This window comes from Oncorhynchus keta, chromosome 19 (genome assembly GCF_023373465.1).
Source record: "Oncorhynchus keta strain PuntledgeMale-10-30-2019 chromosome 19, Oket_V2, whole genome shotgun sequence".
Classification (NCBI taxonomy): domain Eukaryota; kingdom Metazoa; phylum Chordata; class Actinopteri; order Salmoniformes; family Salmonidae; genus Oncorhynchus; species Oncorhynchus keta.
The window spans coordinates 704816-722956 of NC_068439.1; the positions used below are offsets into that span (position 1 = coordinate 704816).

At 45.2% G+C, this 18141-nt stretch overlaps 1 protein-coding gene across 1 annotated transcript in view; it reads right to left on the reverse strand.

Moving 5' to 3' along the window:
* Positions 1-18141, reverse strand: part of grhl2b (grainyhead-like transcription factor 2b) — a 70249-nt gene that overhangs the window by 27584 nt on the left and 24524 nt on the right. The window contains exons 4-7 of the mRNA XM_052469056.1: positions 13562-13991; positions 12776-12834; positions 12495-12651; positions 10599-10710 (exon numbers count right to left, since the gene is read on the reverse strand). Of these exons, the coding sequence (XP_052325016.1) occupies positions 10599-10710; positions 12495-12651; positions 12776-12834; positions 13562-13991 (758 nt within the window). The remainder of the gene's footprint in view (positions 1-10598; positions 10711-12494; positions 12652-12775; positions 12835-13561; positions 13992-18141) is intronic.

Here is an 18141-nt window from a genome sequence, read left to right on the forward strand (position 1 = left end):
ATGTCAATTAGCCTATCAGAAACTTCTAAAGCCATGACATCATTTTCTGGAATTTTCCAAGCTGTGTATGTAAATGTCTGACCCACTGAAATTGTGATACAGTGAATTATAAATGAAATAATCTCTCTGTAAACAATTGTTGGAAAAATGACTTGTGTCATGCACAAAGTAGATCTCCTAACTGACTTGCCAAAACTATAGTTTGTCAACAAGAAATTTGTGGAGTGGTTGAAAAATGAGTTTTAATGACTCCAGCCTAAGTGTGTGTAAACTTCCGACTTCAACAGTAGGTCTTGTTAGTTCAAATTTGACAAGTGGTTTTATTTTATTAAAACAACAAGTGGCTATCGCAGAAAACCCCACACCAACTCTATCTGAAACCACTATAAACCTATGCACAGGCCAATATGATAAAGCTGTTATCAGCTAAAACAGGAAGCCATTGTTCAGGCTGATTAGGAACTCTGTGGTATCAAACAGCAAGTTCATGATATCTGGCAATAGAAACAAACTCCCTGCCTTCAAAACAAAGCACTGGTAAATACTGGAGGCTATTCTTATTTCATCTACCACTATTACCCCAGGACATGTCAGTTCATCTACCACTATTACCCCAGGACATGTCAGTTCATCTACCACTATTACCCCAGGACATGTCAGTTCAACTACCACTATTACCCCAGGACATGTCAGTTCATCTACCACTATTACCCCAGGACATGTCAGTTCATCTACCACTATTACCCCAGGACATGTCAGTTCATCTACCACTATTACCCCAGGACATGTCAGTTCAACTACCACTATTACCCCAGGACATGTCAGTTCATCTACCACTATTACCCCAGGACATGTCAGTTCATCTACCACTATTACCCTAGGACATGTTAGTTCATCTACCACTATTACCCCAGGACATGTCAGTTCATCTACCACTATTACCCTAGGACATGTTAGTTCATCTACCACTATTACCCTAGGACATGTCAGTTCATCTACCACTATTACCCTAGGACATGTCAGTTCATCTACCACTATTACCCCAGGACATGTCAGTTCATCTACCACTATTACCCCAGGACATGTCAGTTCATCTACCACTATTACCCCAGGACATGTCAGTTCATCTACCACTAATACCCCAGGACATGTCAGTTCAACTACCACTATTACCCCAGGACATGTTAGTTCATCTACCACTATTACCCTAGGACATGTCAGTTCAACTACCACTATTACCCCAGGACATGTCAGTTCATCTACCACTATTACCCCAGGACATGTCAGTTCATTTACCACTATTACCCCAGGACATGTCAGTTCATCTACCACTATTACCCCAGGACATGTCAGTTCAACTACCACTATTACCCCAGGACATGTCAGTTCATCTACCACTATTACCCCAGGACATGTCAGTTCATCTACCACTATTACCCCAGGACATGTCAGTTCATCTACCACTATTACCCCAGGACATGTCAGTTCATCTACCACTATTACCCCAGGACATGTCAGTTCATCTACCACTATTACCCCAGGACATGTCAGTTCATCTACCACTATTACCCCAGGACATGTCAGTTCATCTACCACTATTACCCCAGGACATGTCAGTTCATCTACCACTATTACCCCAGGACATGTCAGTTCAACTACCACTATTACCCCAGGACATGTCAGTTCATCTACCACTATTACCCCAGGACATGTCAGTTCATCTACCACTATTACCCCAGGACATGTCAGTTCATCTACCACTATTACCCCAGGACATGTCAGTTCATCTACCACTATTACCCCAGGACATGTCAGTTCATCTACCACTATTACCCCAGGACATGTTAGTTCAACTAGCCCTATTACCCCAGGACATGTTAGTTCATCTACCACTATTACCCCAGGACATGTCAGTTCATCTACCACTATTACCCCAGGACATGTCAGTTCATCTACCACTATTACCCCAGGACATGTCAGTTCAACTACCACTATTACCCCAGGACATGTCAGTTCATCTACCACTATTACCCCAGGACATGTCAGTTCAACTACCACTCTAAACCCCTCTAACCTCAAAACCTCTCCACCCCTAAACCCCATCTATCCCCTCTGCCCTCAACCCTCCCCAAACCCAATCCTCTCTAACCCCAAATTTCCTCTACCCCCAAAACTCCTCTACCCCCCAAAATCTCAGTAAAAAAAACATGTCTCCTCCCAAAACTCTACCTACCCCTATACCCCCTCTAGCCCATCTAACTCTTCTACACCATCTAACCCCTCTACCCCCAAAATCCCCATCTAACCCCTCTACCCCAAAACCCCTCTACCCCCAAAATCCCTTCTACCCCCAAAACCCCATCGAACTAATGTTCCCTCTAAGCTGTGCACTTGTGCGGGCGCGCAGTTGCCCTGAGACTGCCGTGCAGCTCCACCGGGACTGCCAAGCAGAATAAATATCAGAGAAGTTGTTGTAGGCAGAACACATCGGAGTAGGATTCTATTGCATTGATATGCACCACTCAGCCCACACATACCAGTGCAGCATTACCATTCAGAGCTGCAGTAGGCCTATATGCAAAATAGATCATTGCCATATATGGATCTGTGCCATTGACTTTGAACTGGACTGTGTTTACAGTGTGAGCGGTAGTGAGTAGATGAACTGGACTGTGTTTACAGTGTGAACGGTAGTGAGTAGATGAACTGGACTGTGTTTACAGTGTGAGCGGTAGTGAGTAGATGAACTGGACTGTGTTTACAGTGTGAGCGGTAGTGAGTAGATGTTTTGAGATCAAAGTGAGAGCTGCATGTAGCCACGTGTGTACATTTTGTTCATATCCGTTGCTAGTTAGTGAGTTACTAGCCCAGTTATAAATAATTTGTAGTCAGCAATAGTGGAGTGAATGCTTCATACAAGAGCACAAAACATGTACATTTCTAGACATCTTTGAAAAGCAAGTCAGGTAAAGAGCTTGATTTTGGTCTTAAAGGGCCAGTGTTGTATTTTGAGGCAGTCTTGAAGAAGCTAAGTAGCCAATATGTAGAGGGTAGCATAATTTGTCTGATTGTCTGCAATAATGGTATGGGAATAATAATGCATTTTATTTTGTAAAGTGGTTTCTTGCATCAAACAACACAACAACATTTTCAATCACCTCCTTGTCTGAGTGGATAACGGTTCATGTCAAGCCCTTCATGTTTTTTTCAAAAGTCTCATGGAATGAGGCCTACATTGAACCCCACACATTGGCTGCTACTGTAGGCTGAATGATAGCTGTTCTATTATCCATGGTAACATGTTATGGGATGCATTTTCTCCATTGTTTCTGATGGAAAGCAACTCTGGTAGACTCACATTATGATCACATAGCCACAGTAGCCTACTTGACCACTGTTAAAACTGTAACTTAAAGTGGGTACAGTAAACGCGCTCTGTTTCACAGAATTTTCACAAAGTTAAAGTTTGCGCTCCCCAGACCTGAAATCTGCTCAGCGACTAAAGAAAATAGAGGGAGCATTGCATTTAACCCCTCTACATTACCTAACCTCTCTACCCCCAAAACCCCCTCTACCCCTCTATATAACCTAACCTCTCTATCCCACCATCTACCCCCAAAACCACCCCTATATTACCTAACCCCTCTATCCCTTTATCTACCCCCAAAACCACCTCTATATTACCTAACCTCTCTATCCCTTTATCTACCCCCTCTACCCCTCTATATTACCTAACCTCTCTATCCCTTTATCTACCTCCAAAACCACTTCTATATTACCTAACCTCTCTATCCCACCATCTACCCCCTCTACCCCTCTATATGACCTAACCTCTCTATCCATTTATCTACCCCCAAAACCACCTCTATATTACCTAACCTCTCTATCCCTTTATCTACCCCCAAAACCACCTCTATATTACCTAACCCTTCTATCCCTTTATCTACCCCCAAAACCACCTCTATATTACCTAACCTCTCTATCCCTTTATCTAACCCCAAAACCACCTCTATATTACCTAACCTCTCTATCCCTTTATCTACCCCCAAAACCCCCTCTACCCCTCTATATTACCTAACCTCTCTATCCCTTTATCTACCCCCTCTACCCCCTCTATATTACCTAACCTCTCTATCCCTTTATCTACCCCCAAAACCCCCTCTATATTACCTAACCTCTCTATCCCTTTATCTACCCCCAAAACCACCTCTATATTACCTAACTTCTCTATCCCTTTATCTACCCCCAAAACCCCCTCTACCCCTCTATATTACCTAACCTCTCTATCCCTTTATCTACCCCCTCTACCACTCTATATTACCTAACCTCTCTATCCCACCATCTACCCCCAAAACCCCCTCTACCCCTCTATATTACCTAACCTCTCTACCCCCAAAACCCCCTCTACCCCTCTATATAACCTAACCTCTCTATCCCTTTATCTACCCCCAAAACCGCCTCTATATTACCTAAACTCTCTACCCCCAAAACCCCCTCTACCCCTCTATATTACCGAACCTCTCTATCCCACCATCTACCCCCAAAACCGCCTCTATATTACCTAACCTCTCTACCCCCAAAACCCCCTCTACCCCTCTATATTACCTAACCTCTCTATCCCACCATCTACCCCCAAAACCGCCTCTATATTACCTAAACTCTCTACCCCCAAAACCCCCTCTACCCCTCTATATTACCGAACCTCTCTATCCCACCATCTACCCCCAAAACCGCCTCTATATTACCTAATCTCTCTACCCCCAAAACCCCCTCTACCCCTCTATATTACCTAACCTCTCTATCCCACCATCTACCCCCAAAACCCCTCTACCCCTCTATATTACCTAACCTCTCTACCCCCAAACCCCCTCTACACCTCTATATTACCTAACCTCTCTATCCCTTTATCTACCCCCAAAACCGCCTCTATATTACCTAACCTCTCTACCCCCAAAACCCCCTCTACCCCTCTATATTACCTAACCTCTCTATCCCACCATCTACCCCCAAAACCCCCTCTACCCCTCTATATTACCTAACCTCTCTACCCCCAAAACCCCCTCTACCCCTCTATATTACCTAACCTCTCTATCCCACCATCTACCCCCAAAACCCCTTTACCCTTCCACCTCCAAATCACCATCTACCGCTGGCAAACCAAGGCTCTTAACCACTTCAAACCATATGACAAATACTTTTTCATATTTATTAGAGTATTTGAGGAGTACTTTATTTATTGCACTTTTGGGACTATTCAATTGGTTCCACTGTACCAAGCAAATTGCATTAAGTGCATCTCAAGTATTTTAACATATGTGACAGCTGTACATGTTTTACTCAGGTCTTTAAACCAGCCCTCCTGGCTGGCTCAGTGAGATGGAGATAAATCAATCAATCAAATGTATTTATAAAGCCTTCTTACATCAGCTGATATCTCAAAGTGTTATAAAGAAACCCAGCCTAAAACCCCAAACAGCAAGCAATGCAGGTGTAGAAGCACAGTGGCTAGGAAAAACTCCCTAGAAAGGCCAAAACCTAGGAAGAGACCTAGAGAGGAACCAGGCTATGAGGGGTGGCCAGTCCTCTTCTGGCTGTGCCGGGTGGAGATTATAACAGAACATGGCCAAGATGTTCAAATGTTCATAAATGACCAGCATGGTCAAATAATAATAATCACAGTGGTTGTAGAGGGTGCAACAGGTCAGCACCTCAGGAGTAAATGTCAGTTGGCTTTTCTTAGCCGTTCTTTCAGATTCTGATACGCATCACTTACGAAGCCCTTTTCCCCACTAGGAGATAACCGGAATAATAAGTCAAAGCCTGGCTACGTCACTCCACTCCCCACTCCATTCCAGGTTTTCACAGGTGCACAGCCAGTCAGTCAGCCAGGCAGTCAGGCAGGTTGCATCCTGGTCCTCGTCCGTTAGTTCCCCGTTAAATAGATCCATTCAAATCCCAGGTCCCATGACACACACAGCCTCAGGCCTCCAAGCCTCCAGGCAGAGCCAGGGAACAATCCTGAACCAACTGCTATTCAAATCCCAGCCTAGCCTGGCGGTGTCACGTTACACCTCCCATGTGCTGCTGCCACTATCCAGAACAGACCTGGGCTGTACTACAGTTTACTGTTTGTCATTTGACCAGGGGGTCACCTCTCTCCTCTTCTGCTACGAATCCTTCAGGGTCAGGTTAGCCTAAACCCCCACCCCACACAGACACAATGACATATGGGTAAATTAAGCTACAGTATAGAGTTAGGAAGCAAGCCTGATGAACCAAACCATTCATCTTTCTGACGATACCAACAGATTTCATTACTTTGCTACAGACAAATTGAATATGATTTTTTTCAGGATAACTTTTCATCAATTACAACTCCCTGGAATCTAGTGGATGTGACTTGTTCTATTTCATTCCAATTGAGATTCTATCTCTTTTTTTATTGAATGCATTTATATCCTGGCCCTGGTAGATGCACAGCCGTTTGCAAAAACACATTATTCTCTAATATAAACATAACTATTTAACCAATTATATGCATAATCATGAAAAATATAATAATGTAATTTACTAAGTAATATTTCATGATCAACTATGTCAAACGCTTTGGATAAATCTAAATAGATGCCTAGAGTGTATTCATTGTTGTTCACGGTTGTAAATATTTTTATCCACAAGTTGTAAAAGAGACATGTCTGTGTCAAAACCAAAAACCATTTTACAGTGTTGCTTAAAAATGTTTAACATTCTCTTATACAACTATTTTTCTAGGATTTTAGAAAAACATAGTACAGATATTGGGCGATAATTTGTCAATCTGTCAAAATTTGTCAATTTGTCAAAGATTTATCAATCTCTGAGCATAACATCACCCTTTCAGCCCCTCAGGCCTCAATCAGAGAGGTACAACACAGAAAGGTACACTGGCTGGCTGAGGCATTCCTCTCTCTGTCCAAACAAGCCATGCATTTCTCCCATCTGCCCTGATTCTCCCACCTTACATACCACCACTGCTGCTTCTCAGCCTCTCTCTGCAGGTCGCAGCTTGCCATGTGGAACAGATCCTTCATGCCTCTCAGTCAGACTCACTCAACATGACTGGAGAGAAATGGTTCACATTCAAATACACCGACTGATAATTGCGAAATGTTTGTCAGTAAAAAATGTGACCCACTAAAATACATTTAAAAAAAAAAAACATCCACTTGTCTTCTCATTTCACTACAATCTTCCTGGAAATGTTAATTATCTACGTAACTACGCGGGACTAACAACACCCAGTCATTAATTGAATTAATGCCCCTCAACAGCACAACGGAGAGGAGGGATATGAAAGGGAGAAGAGAGGAGGTGAGGAGGAGGGATATGAAAGGGAGAAGAGAGGAGGTGAGGAGGAGGGATATGAAAGGGAGAAGAGAGGAGGTGAGGAGGAGGGATATGAAAGGGAGAAGAGAGGAGGTGAGGAGGAGGGATATGAAAGGGAGAAGAGAGGAGGTGAGGAGGAGGGATATGAAAGGGAGACGAGAGGAGGTGAGGAGGAGGGGTATGAAGGAGATCTCTCTCTGTGGAACAGTGACTGGTGGTAGGCCCAGGCAGGGGGATTTGACTGGTTGTAGGCCCAGGCAGGGGGATGTGACTGGTGGTAGGCCCAGGCAGGGGGATGTGGAACAGTGACTGGTGGTAGAGCCAGGCAGGGGGATGTGGAATAGTGACTGGTGGTAGAGCCAGGCAGGGGGATGTGACTGGTGGTAGTCCCAGGCAGGGGGATGTGGAACAGTGACTGGTGGTAGAGCCAGGCAGGGGGATGTGACTGGTGGTAGTCCCAGGCAGGGGGATGTGGAACAGTGACTGGTGGTAGAGCCAGGCAGGGGGATGTGACTGGTGGTAGTCCCAGGCAGGGGGATGTGGAACAGTGACTGGTGGTAGAGCCAGGCAGGGGGATGTGACTGGTGGTAGTCCCAGGCAGGGGGATGTGGAACAGTGACTGGTGGTAGAGCCAGGCAGGGGGATGTGGAACAGTTACTGGTGGTAGGCCCAGGCAGGGGGATGTGACAGGTGGTAGTCCCAGGCAGGGGGATGTGACTGGTGGTAGGCCCAGGCAGGGGGATGTGACGGGTGGTAGGCCCAGGCAGGGGGATGTGGAACAGTGACTGGTGGTAGGCCCAGGCAGGGGGATGTGACTGGTGGTAGGCCCAGGCAGGGGGATGTGGAACAGTGACTGGTGGTAGAGCCAGGCAGGGGGATGTGGAATAGTGACTGGTGGTAGAGCCAGGCAGGGGGATGTGACTGGTGGTAGTCCCAGGCAGGGGGATGTGGAACAGTGACTGGTGGTAGAGCCAGGCAGGGGGATGTGACTGGTGGTAGTCCCAGGCAGGGGGATGTGGAACAGTGACTGGTGGTAGAGCCAGGCAGGGGATGTGACTGGTGGTAGTCCCAGGCAGGGGGATGTGGAACAGTGACTGGTGGTAGAGCCAGGCAGGGGGATGTGACTGGTGGTAGTCCCAGGCAGGGGGATGTGGAACAGTGACTGGTGGTAGAGCCAGGCAGGGGGATGTGGAACAGTTACTGGTGGTAGGCCCAGGCAGGGGGATGTGACAGGTGGTAGTCCCAGGCAGGGGGATGTGACTGGTGGTAGGCCCAGGCAGGGGGATGTGACGGGTGGTAGGCCCAGGCAGGGGGATGTGGAACAGTGACTGGTGGTAGGCCCAGGCAGGGGGATGTGACTGGTGATAGTCCCAGGCAGGGGGATATGACTGGTGGTAGGCCCAGGCAGGGGGATGTGAATGGTGGTAGGCCCAGGCAGGGGGATGTGACTGGTGGTAGGCCCAGGCAGGGGGATGTGACTGGTGGTAGTCCCAGGCAGGGGGATGTGTCTGGTTGTAGGCCCAGGCAGGGGGATGTGGAACAGTGACTGGTTGTAGGCCCAGGCAGGGGGATGTGACTGGTGGTAGGCCTAGGCAGGGGGATTTGACTGGTGGTAGGCCCAGGCAGGGGGATTTGACTGGTGGTAGGCCCAGGCAGGGGAATTTAACTGGTGGTAGGCCTAGGCAGGGGGATGTGGAACAGTGACTGGTGGTAGGCCTAGGCAGGGGGATGTGACTGGTGGTAGACCCAGGCAGGGGGATGTGGAACAGTGACTGGTGGTAGACCTAGGCAGGGGGATGTGACTGGTGGTAGGCCTAGGCAGGGGGATGTGGAACAGTGACTGGTGGTAGACCTAGGCAGGGGGATGTGACTGGTGGTAGGCCCAGGCAGGGGGATGTGGAACAGTGACTGGTGGTAGTCCCAGGCAGGGGATGTGGAACAGTGACTGGTGGTAGACCCAGGCAGGGGGATGTGGAACAGTGACGGGTGGTAGTCCCAGGCAGGGGATGTGGAACAGTGACTGGTGGTAGACCCAGGCAGGGGGATGTGGAACAGTGACGGGTGGTAGGCCCAGGCAGGGGAATGTGACTGGTTGTAGGCCCAGGCAGGGGAATGTGACTGGTTGTAGGCCCAGGCAGGGGGATGTGACTGGTGGTAGGCCCAGGCAGGGGGATGTGACTTGGTGTAGGCAGGGGGATGTGGAACAGTGATTGGTGGTAGGCCCAGGCAGGGGGATGTGGAATAGTGACTGGTGGTAGGCCCAGGCAGGGGGATGTGTCTGGTTGTAGGCCCAGGCAGGGGGATGTGGAACAGTGACTGGTTGTAGGCCCAGGCAGGGGGATGTGACTGGTGGTAGACCCAGGCAGGGGGATGTGACTGGTGGTAGACCCAGGCAGGGGGATGTGACTGGTGGTAGGCCCAGGCAGGGGGATGTGGAACAGTGACTGGTGGTAGGCCCAGGCAGGGGCATGTGACTGGTGGTAGTCCCAGGCAGGGGATGTGACTGGTGGTAGTCCCAGGCAGGGGGATGTGGAACAGTGACGGGTGGTAGTCCCAGGCAGGGGGATGTGACTGGTGGTAGGCCCAGGCAGGGGGATGTGGAACAGTGACTGGTGGTAGGCCCAGGCAGGGGGATGTGGAATAGTGACTGGTGGTAGGCCCAGGCAGGGGGATGTGGAACAGTGACGGGTGGTAGGCCCAGGCAGAGGGATGTGGAACAGTGACGGGTGGTAGGCCCAGGCAGAGGGATGTGGAACAGTGACGGTGTCAGTATGGTTAATTAGTTAGTTAGTTACAGGTCTTACCTATGTCTAGTACTTTCTGTTTAGCAGTGTGTTGGCAGGAGTGCCAGTATGGTTAGTTAAGTAGTTAGTTAGTTAGTTACAGGTCTTACCTATGACTAGTACTCTCTGTTTAGCAGTGTGTTGGCGGGAGTGCCAGTATGGTTAATTAGTTAGTTAGTTACAGGTCTTACCTATGTCTAGTACTCTCTGTTTAGCAGTGTGTTGGCAGGAGTGCCAGTATGGTTAGTTAAGTAGTTAGTTAGTTAGTTACAGGTCTTACCTATGACTAGTACTCTCTGTTTAGCAGTGTGTTGGCAGGAGTGCCAGTATGGTTAGTTAAGTAGTTAGTTAGTTAGTTACAGGTCTTACCTATGACTAGTACTCTCTGTTTAGCAGTGTGTTGGCGGGAGTGCCAGTATGGTTAATTAGTTAGTTAGTTACAGGTCTTACCTATGTCTAGTACTCTCTGTTTAGCAGTGTGTTGGCGGGAGTGCCAGTACTTCCAGTACTTCAGCTGTTCGTCTCTGTTCTTGTCTTCACTGAACACCACCATGATGACACTCTGTGTCAGAGGAAATAGGAGACAGGACGATGATTAGCAACATTACTGTAGATCAGGGATGGGCAAACGTTTGGGCTTGAGGGCCACATCGGGATTAGGAAATTCAACTGAGAGTCACTCAGATTTTTTTTTTACCATTTTTTTTCCGTCTAAATCTATTGGTCCATAAAATATATAGGTCCATTATCATTTCTACATACACTGAGGGGATTAGGAACACCTTCCTAATATTCAGTTGCCCCACTTTTGCCCTCAGTAATGCCTAAATTTGTTATTTTGCCAAACTTAATCGTATATTTTAATTGGCCAGTCTGAGATAAGGCTTTTTCTTTGGAACTCTTCCTAGAAGGCCAGCATCCCGAAGTTGCCTCTTCACTGTTGACGTTGAGACTGGTGTTTTGTGGGTACTATTTAATGAAGCTGCCAGTTGAGGACTTGTGAGGCATCTAGACACTCTAATGTACTTGTCCTCTTGCTCAGTTGTGCAGTGGGGCCTCCCACTCCTCTTTCTATTCTGGTTAGAGACCGTTTGCGCTGATCTGTGAAGGGAGTAGTACACAGCGTTGTACGACATCTTCAGTTTCTTGGCAATTTCTTGCATGAAATAGCCTTAATTTCTCATAACAAGAATAGACGGACGAGTTTCAGAAGAAAGTTAGTTGTTTCTGGCCATTTTGAGCCTGTAATCAAACCCAAAAATGCTGATGCTCCAGATACTCAACTAGTTTAAAGAAGGCCAGTTTTATTGCTTCTTTAATCAGACAACAGTTTTCAGCTGTGCTAACATAATTGCAAAAGGGTTTTATAATGATCAAATAGCGGTTTAAAACTATAAACTTGGATTAGCTAACACAACGTGCCATTGGAACACAGGAGTGATGGTTGCTGATAATGGGCCTCCGTACACCTATGTAGATATTCCATAAATAAAGTCAGCCGTTTCCAAGTACAATAATCATTTACAACATTTACAATGTCTACACTGTGTTTCCGATCAATTTGATGTTATTTTAATGGACAAAAATGTACTTTTCTTTCAAAAACAAGGACACTTCTAAATTATCATTATTTTATACTCAAAAGCTATTTAGCTCCCAGAGAACTAAAGATGTGATAGTTAGCTCCCAGAGTACTAAAGATGTGATAGTTAGCTCCCAGAGTACTAAAGATGTGCTAGTTAGCTCCCAGAGTACTAAAGATGTGATAGTTAGCTCCCAGAGTACTATAAATGTGCTAGTTATCTCAGAGTGCTCCTAAAGATGTGCTAGTTAACTCCCAGAGTACTAAAGATGTGCTAGTTAGTTCACAGAGTACTCCTAAAGATGTGCTAGTTAGCTCCCAGATTACTAAAGATGTGCTAGTTAGTTCCCAGAGTACTCCTAAAGATGTGATAGTTAACTCCCATAGTACTAGAGATGTGCTAGTTAACTCCCAGAGTACTAAATATGTGATAGTTAACTCCCAGAGTACTCCTAAATATGTGCTAGTTAACTCCCAGAGTACTAATGATGTGCTAGTTAACTCCCAGAGTACTAAAGATGTGCTAGTTAACTCCCAGAGTACTAAATATGTGCTAGTTAACTCCCAGAGTATTAAAGATGTGCTAGTTAGTTCCCAGAGTACTAAATATGTGCTAGTTAGTTCCCAGAGTACTAAAGATGTGCTAGTTAACTCCCAGAGTACTAAAGATGTGCTAGTTAGTTCCCAGAGTACTCCTAAAGATGTGCTAGTTAGTTCCCAGAGTACTAAAGATGTGCTTTCTTCGTTCTCATTCTTCAACTCACCCTGACTTTGCTGATTGGATGTCTCAGGCGTTTGTTAGCTCCCAGCTCGCTGAGCGTCACAGCGTAGAACTGGCCCTTGTTCAGGTACGTCATGGGCCCCTCCCCCTGCTTCACACGCAGTGATCTGGTGGCTTCCAGCTTGTACTGAAACGTATCCCTGTTAGAAGACACAACACATGATTAGTCTGTAGATATGACTGGTGGATATCTCAGCCAACAAAAATGCTGTATATTGTCTAATTGGACAGTATGTTGTGGATGTGTTTGGAGTAGTGACTTACACTACTTGTTGGTCGAAGATAAACTCTTCCTGTGCTATAGACTTGGGTGTGTGGTATTTCTGTTGGGGGGGGAAACATGAATGTGTCAGGCAGTCAGTCAGACAAGGAAAGGGGAACCAACTATGGTACATTTAGAGGAAGTTAATCAACACTTTGGTTCATTTACTGACATTTTGGCTTTTCCAGTTCTATAGCATATTGGGGCATCAGCATCAACAATTTGTTAAAGGGAAGTATCCTTCCCAAGTGGGCAGACAGGTTGCAATCACATCATTCTAAGTTGTAATGTGATTGTAATGAGTTTTGGCCGTGGTGTTATAGCTCTAAGGTCCAGTACAGCCGTTATCTCAATATCAAAACATTGCTGAGTAACAATGAAGTACCTTACTGTGAATGTTTAAATAAAAATGGTCAAAAATAGCAAAGAGGAATTTCTCAAGCAAGAACTGTCTGGTAGTGGTCTGAGTGGGGAGGGGAAACAGAAAACTAGCTGTTATTAGCAGAGAGGTTTGGAACTCTCTTTCTTATTGGTCTATTAATCAATATACCGCTTGGCGATGTCTCACCAGCCAAGCCAAAACGCCATCCTACCAAAACAGGCTGAAACTTGTGGCAGTCTATTCCAATAGCTCTTACGCTAAATGGGCATTATCATCATTTTCACAATGTCACAGTATTATACAAACCTCAGTGTGGAATAGGAATATCAGGTTTTTGACTGCACTGGGCTTTTAACTTAACTTAAGAATATACATGATTAACACATAAGTCCTAACATCCTCTTACCACATCGCTCTCCTCTTCATACGGGCTGTCATCAGGCGTGCTGCGCTGGTCCTCCTTAACGAATCCTCCGTGACTAACTATTGACACATCGGATACATACGGACTCATCTGTTCATAGACGACCCTTGACTCCTGCTCCTCGCCCTCTACTCGGTAGTGCACCCCCGTCCCAACCCCAGGGCCCATGAACACCGGGGCATACATCTCTGCCTTCACCAAGGCAATAGCCCCAGGTCCATCACCCGTCCCCGCCCCATACTCCTCCCTCTTGTCCAGGTGGTCAGTGTTGAGAGACATGTTGACTCTCTTGTCCAGGTGGTCAGTGTTGAGGGACAGGTTGACTGGGACAGACTTCAGCACCTGGACTCGGTTGTCCACCATCTCTATGTTGTCACCCTGCTGGCCGTTGATGCTGGTCCCCGAGCCTCCCCTGTAACAGCATCAGAGAAGAACAGCATTCAGGTGGAACCTACTGAACTGGCGGAAACATATTACATGGGTCATTCCACCAAAGAGTGCATTTTGTGTCCTTTTTGATAGTTATTTAATTTTAAAAGGCTGTTAAATGAAATGAAGTGGCCTTAATATAGACCACATGGAGAATTCAATAAATCTGTCACGCCCTGACCATGGAGAGCCTTTGTTTCTCTATGGTATAGTAGGTCAGGGCGTGACTGGGGGGAATTCTAGTTTATATTTTCTATGTGGGGTTCTAGTTTAGTATTTCTATGTTGGTGATTTGTATGATTCCCAATTAGAGGCAGCCGGTAATCGTTGTCTCTAATTGGGGATCATATTTAACTAGCATTTTTCTCACTTGTGTTTGTGGGATATATTGTTTATGTGTAGTTACCTGTTAGCACGCCATTGGCGTCACATGCTGTTTATTGTTTTGTTGTGTGGTTCACTTACTTTAAATAAAAAGATGTGGAACCCAGATCACGCTGCACGTTGGTCCTAGTCCTCCAACGATCGTGACCAAATACGATTTTTACATGAATATAGGCTAAAGTGCCTAAATTCAGCATTTTGACATGTCCCTCTGTCAACCTTGTATCACTTTGAGGAGGATTTCAACCCATCCAAAGATTTCTTCACATTTCACCATCATTGTAAAGCCCTCGTTCTATTGTTGCTTTGACAGTCATTTCACCATCATTGTAAAGCCCTCATTCTATTGTTGCTTTGACAGTCATTTCACCATCATTGTAAAGCCCTCGTTCTATTGTTGCTTTGACAAAGTCATTTCACCATCATTGTAAAGCCCTCGTTCTATTGTTGCTTTGACAGTCATTTCACCATCATTGTAAAGCCCTCGTTCTATTGTTGCTTTGACAAAGTCATTTCTGAAGATTATTATTTATTTCATGTGATTAGTCATTCAATTTCAGGTCAACCCTTTTATTTAAACTGAAATTTCGTTTTAATATGGTGAAACTATTCCTTTGAAATAAATGTTTCAAAAGAAACATTAAACATCTCTATTTTTCTAAATTTTTTGTGGTGGAAAAGTGAGCGGGCCAAACAAAACACGTCAACCCTGTTACCCTGTTATCCTGTTATCCTGTTACCCTGTTACCCTGTTACCCTGTTATCCTGTTATCCTGTTATCCTGTTACCCTGTTACCCTGTTACCCTGTTATCCTGTTATCCTGATACCCTGTTAGCCTGTTAGCCTGTTAGCCTGTTACCCTGTTACCCTGTTACCCTGTTACCCTGTTATCCTGTTATCCTGTTACCCTGTTACCCTGTTATCCTGTTATCCTGTTACCCTGTTACCCTGTTACCCTGTTATCCTGTTATCCTGTTACCCTGTTACCCTGTTATCCTGTTATCCTGTTATCCTGATACCCTGTTAGCCTGTTAGCCTGTTAGCCTGTTAGCCTGTTAGCCTGTTACCCTGTTACCCTGTTATCCTGATACCCTGTTACCCTGTTATCCTGTTACCCTGTTACCCTGTTATCCTGTTATCCTGTTATCCTGTTACTTTGTTATCCTGTTACCCTGTTATCCTGTTATGTTGTTATCCTCTTACCCTGTTATCCTGTTATCCTGTTACCCTGTTACCCTGTTATCCTGTTACCCTGTTATCCTGTTATCCTGTTATCCTGTTACCCTGTTATCCTGTTACCCTGTTACCCTGTTATCCTGTTATCCTGTTATCCTGTTATCCTGTTACCCTGTTACCCTGTTATCCTGTTATCCTGTTATCATGTTACTTTGTTATCCTGTTACCCTGTTATCCTGTTATGTTGTTATCCTCTTACCCTGTTATCCTGTTATCCTGTTACCCTGTTATCCTGTTACCCTGTTACCCTGTTATCCTGTTATCCTGTTACCCTGTTATCCTGTTACCCTGTTACCCTGTTACCCTGTTACCCTGTTATCCTGTTAACCTGTTACCCTGTTATCCTGTTATCCTGTTATCCTGTTACCCTTTTATCCTGTTATCATGTTACCCTGTTACCCTGTTACCCTGTTATCCTGTTATCCTGTTACCCTGTTACCCTTTTATCCTGTTATCCTGTTATCTTGTTATCCTGTTATCTTGTTATCTTGTTATCATGTTATCATGTTACCCTGTTATCCTGTTATCCTGTTACCCTGTTATCCTGTTATCCTGTTACCCTGTTACCCTGTTATCCTGTTATCCTGTTATCCTGTTACCCTGTTATCCTGTTACTCTGTTACCCTGTTACCCTGTTATCCTGTTATCCTGTTACCCTGTTATCCTGTTACTCTGTTACCCTGTTACCCTGTTACCCTGTTATCCTGTTATCCTGTTACCCTGTTATCCTGTTATCCTTTTATCCTGTTATCCTGTTATCTTGTTATCCTGTTATCTTGTTATCATGTTATCATGTTACCCTGTTATCCTGTTATCCTGTTACCCTGTTACCCTGTTACCCTGTTATCCTGTTACCCTGTTACCCTGTTACCCTGTTATCCTGTTATCCTGTTATCCTGTTACTCTGTTACCCTGTTATCCTGTTATCCTGTTATCCTGTTATCCTGTTACCCTGTTATCCTGTTATCCTGTTACCCTGTTATCCTGTTACCCTGTTACCCTGTTATCCTGTTATCCTGTTACCCTGTTATCCTGTTACCCTGTTACCCTGTTATCCTGTTATCCTGTTACCCTGTTATCCTGTTACTCTGTTATCCTGTTATCCTGTTACCCTGTTACCCTGTTACCCTGTTACCCTGTTATCCTGTTATCATGTTACCCTGTTACCCTGTTACCCTGTTATCCTGTTACCCTGTTACCCTGTTATCCTGTTATCCTGTTATCCTGTTACTTTGTTATCCTGTTACCCTGTTATCCTGTTATGTTGTTATCCTCTTACCCTGTTATCCTGTTATCCTGTTACCCTGTTACCCTGTTATCCTGTTACCCTGTTATCCTGTTATCCTGTTATCCTGTTACCCTGTTATCCTGTTACCCTGTTACCCTGTTATCCTGTTATCCTGTTATCCTGTTACCCTGTTATCCTGTTACCCTGTTACCCTGTTATCCTGTTATCCTGTTATCATGTTACTTTGTTATCCTGTTACCCTGTTATCCTGTTATGTTGTTATCCTCTTACCCTGTTATCCTGTTACCCTGTTATCCTGTTACCCTGTTACCCTGTTATCCTGTTATCCTGTTACCCTGTTATCATGTTACCCTGTTACCCTGTTACCCTGTTACCCTGTTACCCTGTTACCCTGTTACCCTGTTACCCTGTTATCCTGTTACCCTGTTATCCTGTTACCCTGTTATCCTGTTATCCTGTTATCATGTTACCCTGTTACCCTGTTACCCTGTTATCCTGTTATCCTGTTATCATGTTACCCTGTTACCCTGTTACCCTGTTATCCTGTTATCCTGTTACCCTGTTATCCTTTTATCCTGTTATCCTGTTATCTTGTTATCCTGTTATCTTGTTATCTTGTTATCATGTTATCATGTTACCCTGTTATCCTGTTATCCTGTTACCCTGTTATCCTGTTATCCTGTTACCCTGTTACCCTGTTACCCTGTTATCCTGTTATCCTGTTATCCTGTTACTCTGTTACTCTGTTACCCTGTTATCCTGTTATCCTGTTATCCTGTTACCCTGTTACTCTGTTACCCTGTTATCCTGTTACCCTGTTACCCTGTTATCCTGTTATCCTGTTACCCTGTTATCCTGTTATCCTTTTATCCTGTTATCCTGTTATCTTGTTATCATGTTATCATGTTACCCTGTTATCCTGTTATCCTGTTATCCTGTTATCCTGTTACCCTGTTATCCTGTTACTCTGTTACCCTGTTATCCTGTTATCCTGTTATCCTGTTACCCTGTTACCCTGTTACCCTGTTACCCTGTTACCCTGTTACCCTGTTATCCTGTTACCCTGTTACCCCCTGTTATCCTGTTATCCTGTTACTCTGTTACCCTGTTATCCTGTTATCCTGTTATCCTGTTATCCTGTTACCCTGTTATCCTGTTATCCTGTTATCCTGTTACCCTGTTACCCTGTTATCCTGTTATCCTGTTACCCTGTTATCCTGTTACCCTGTTACCCTGTTATCCTGTTATCCTGTTACCCTGTTA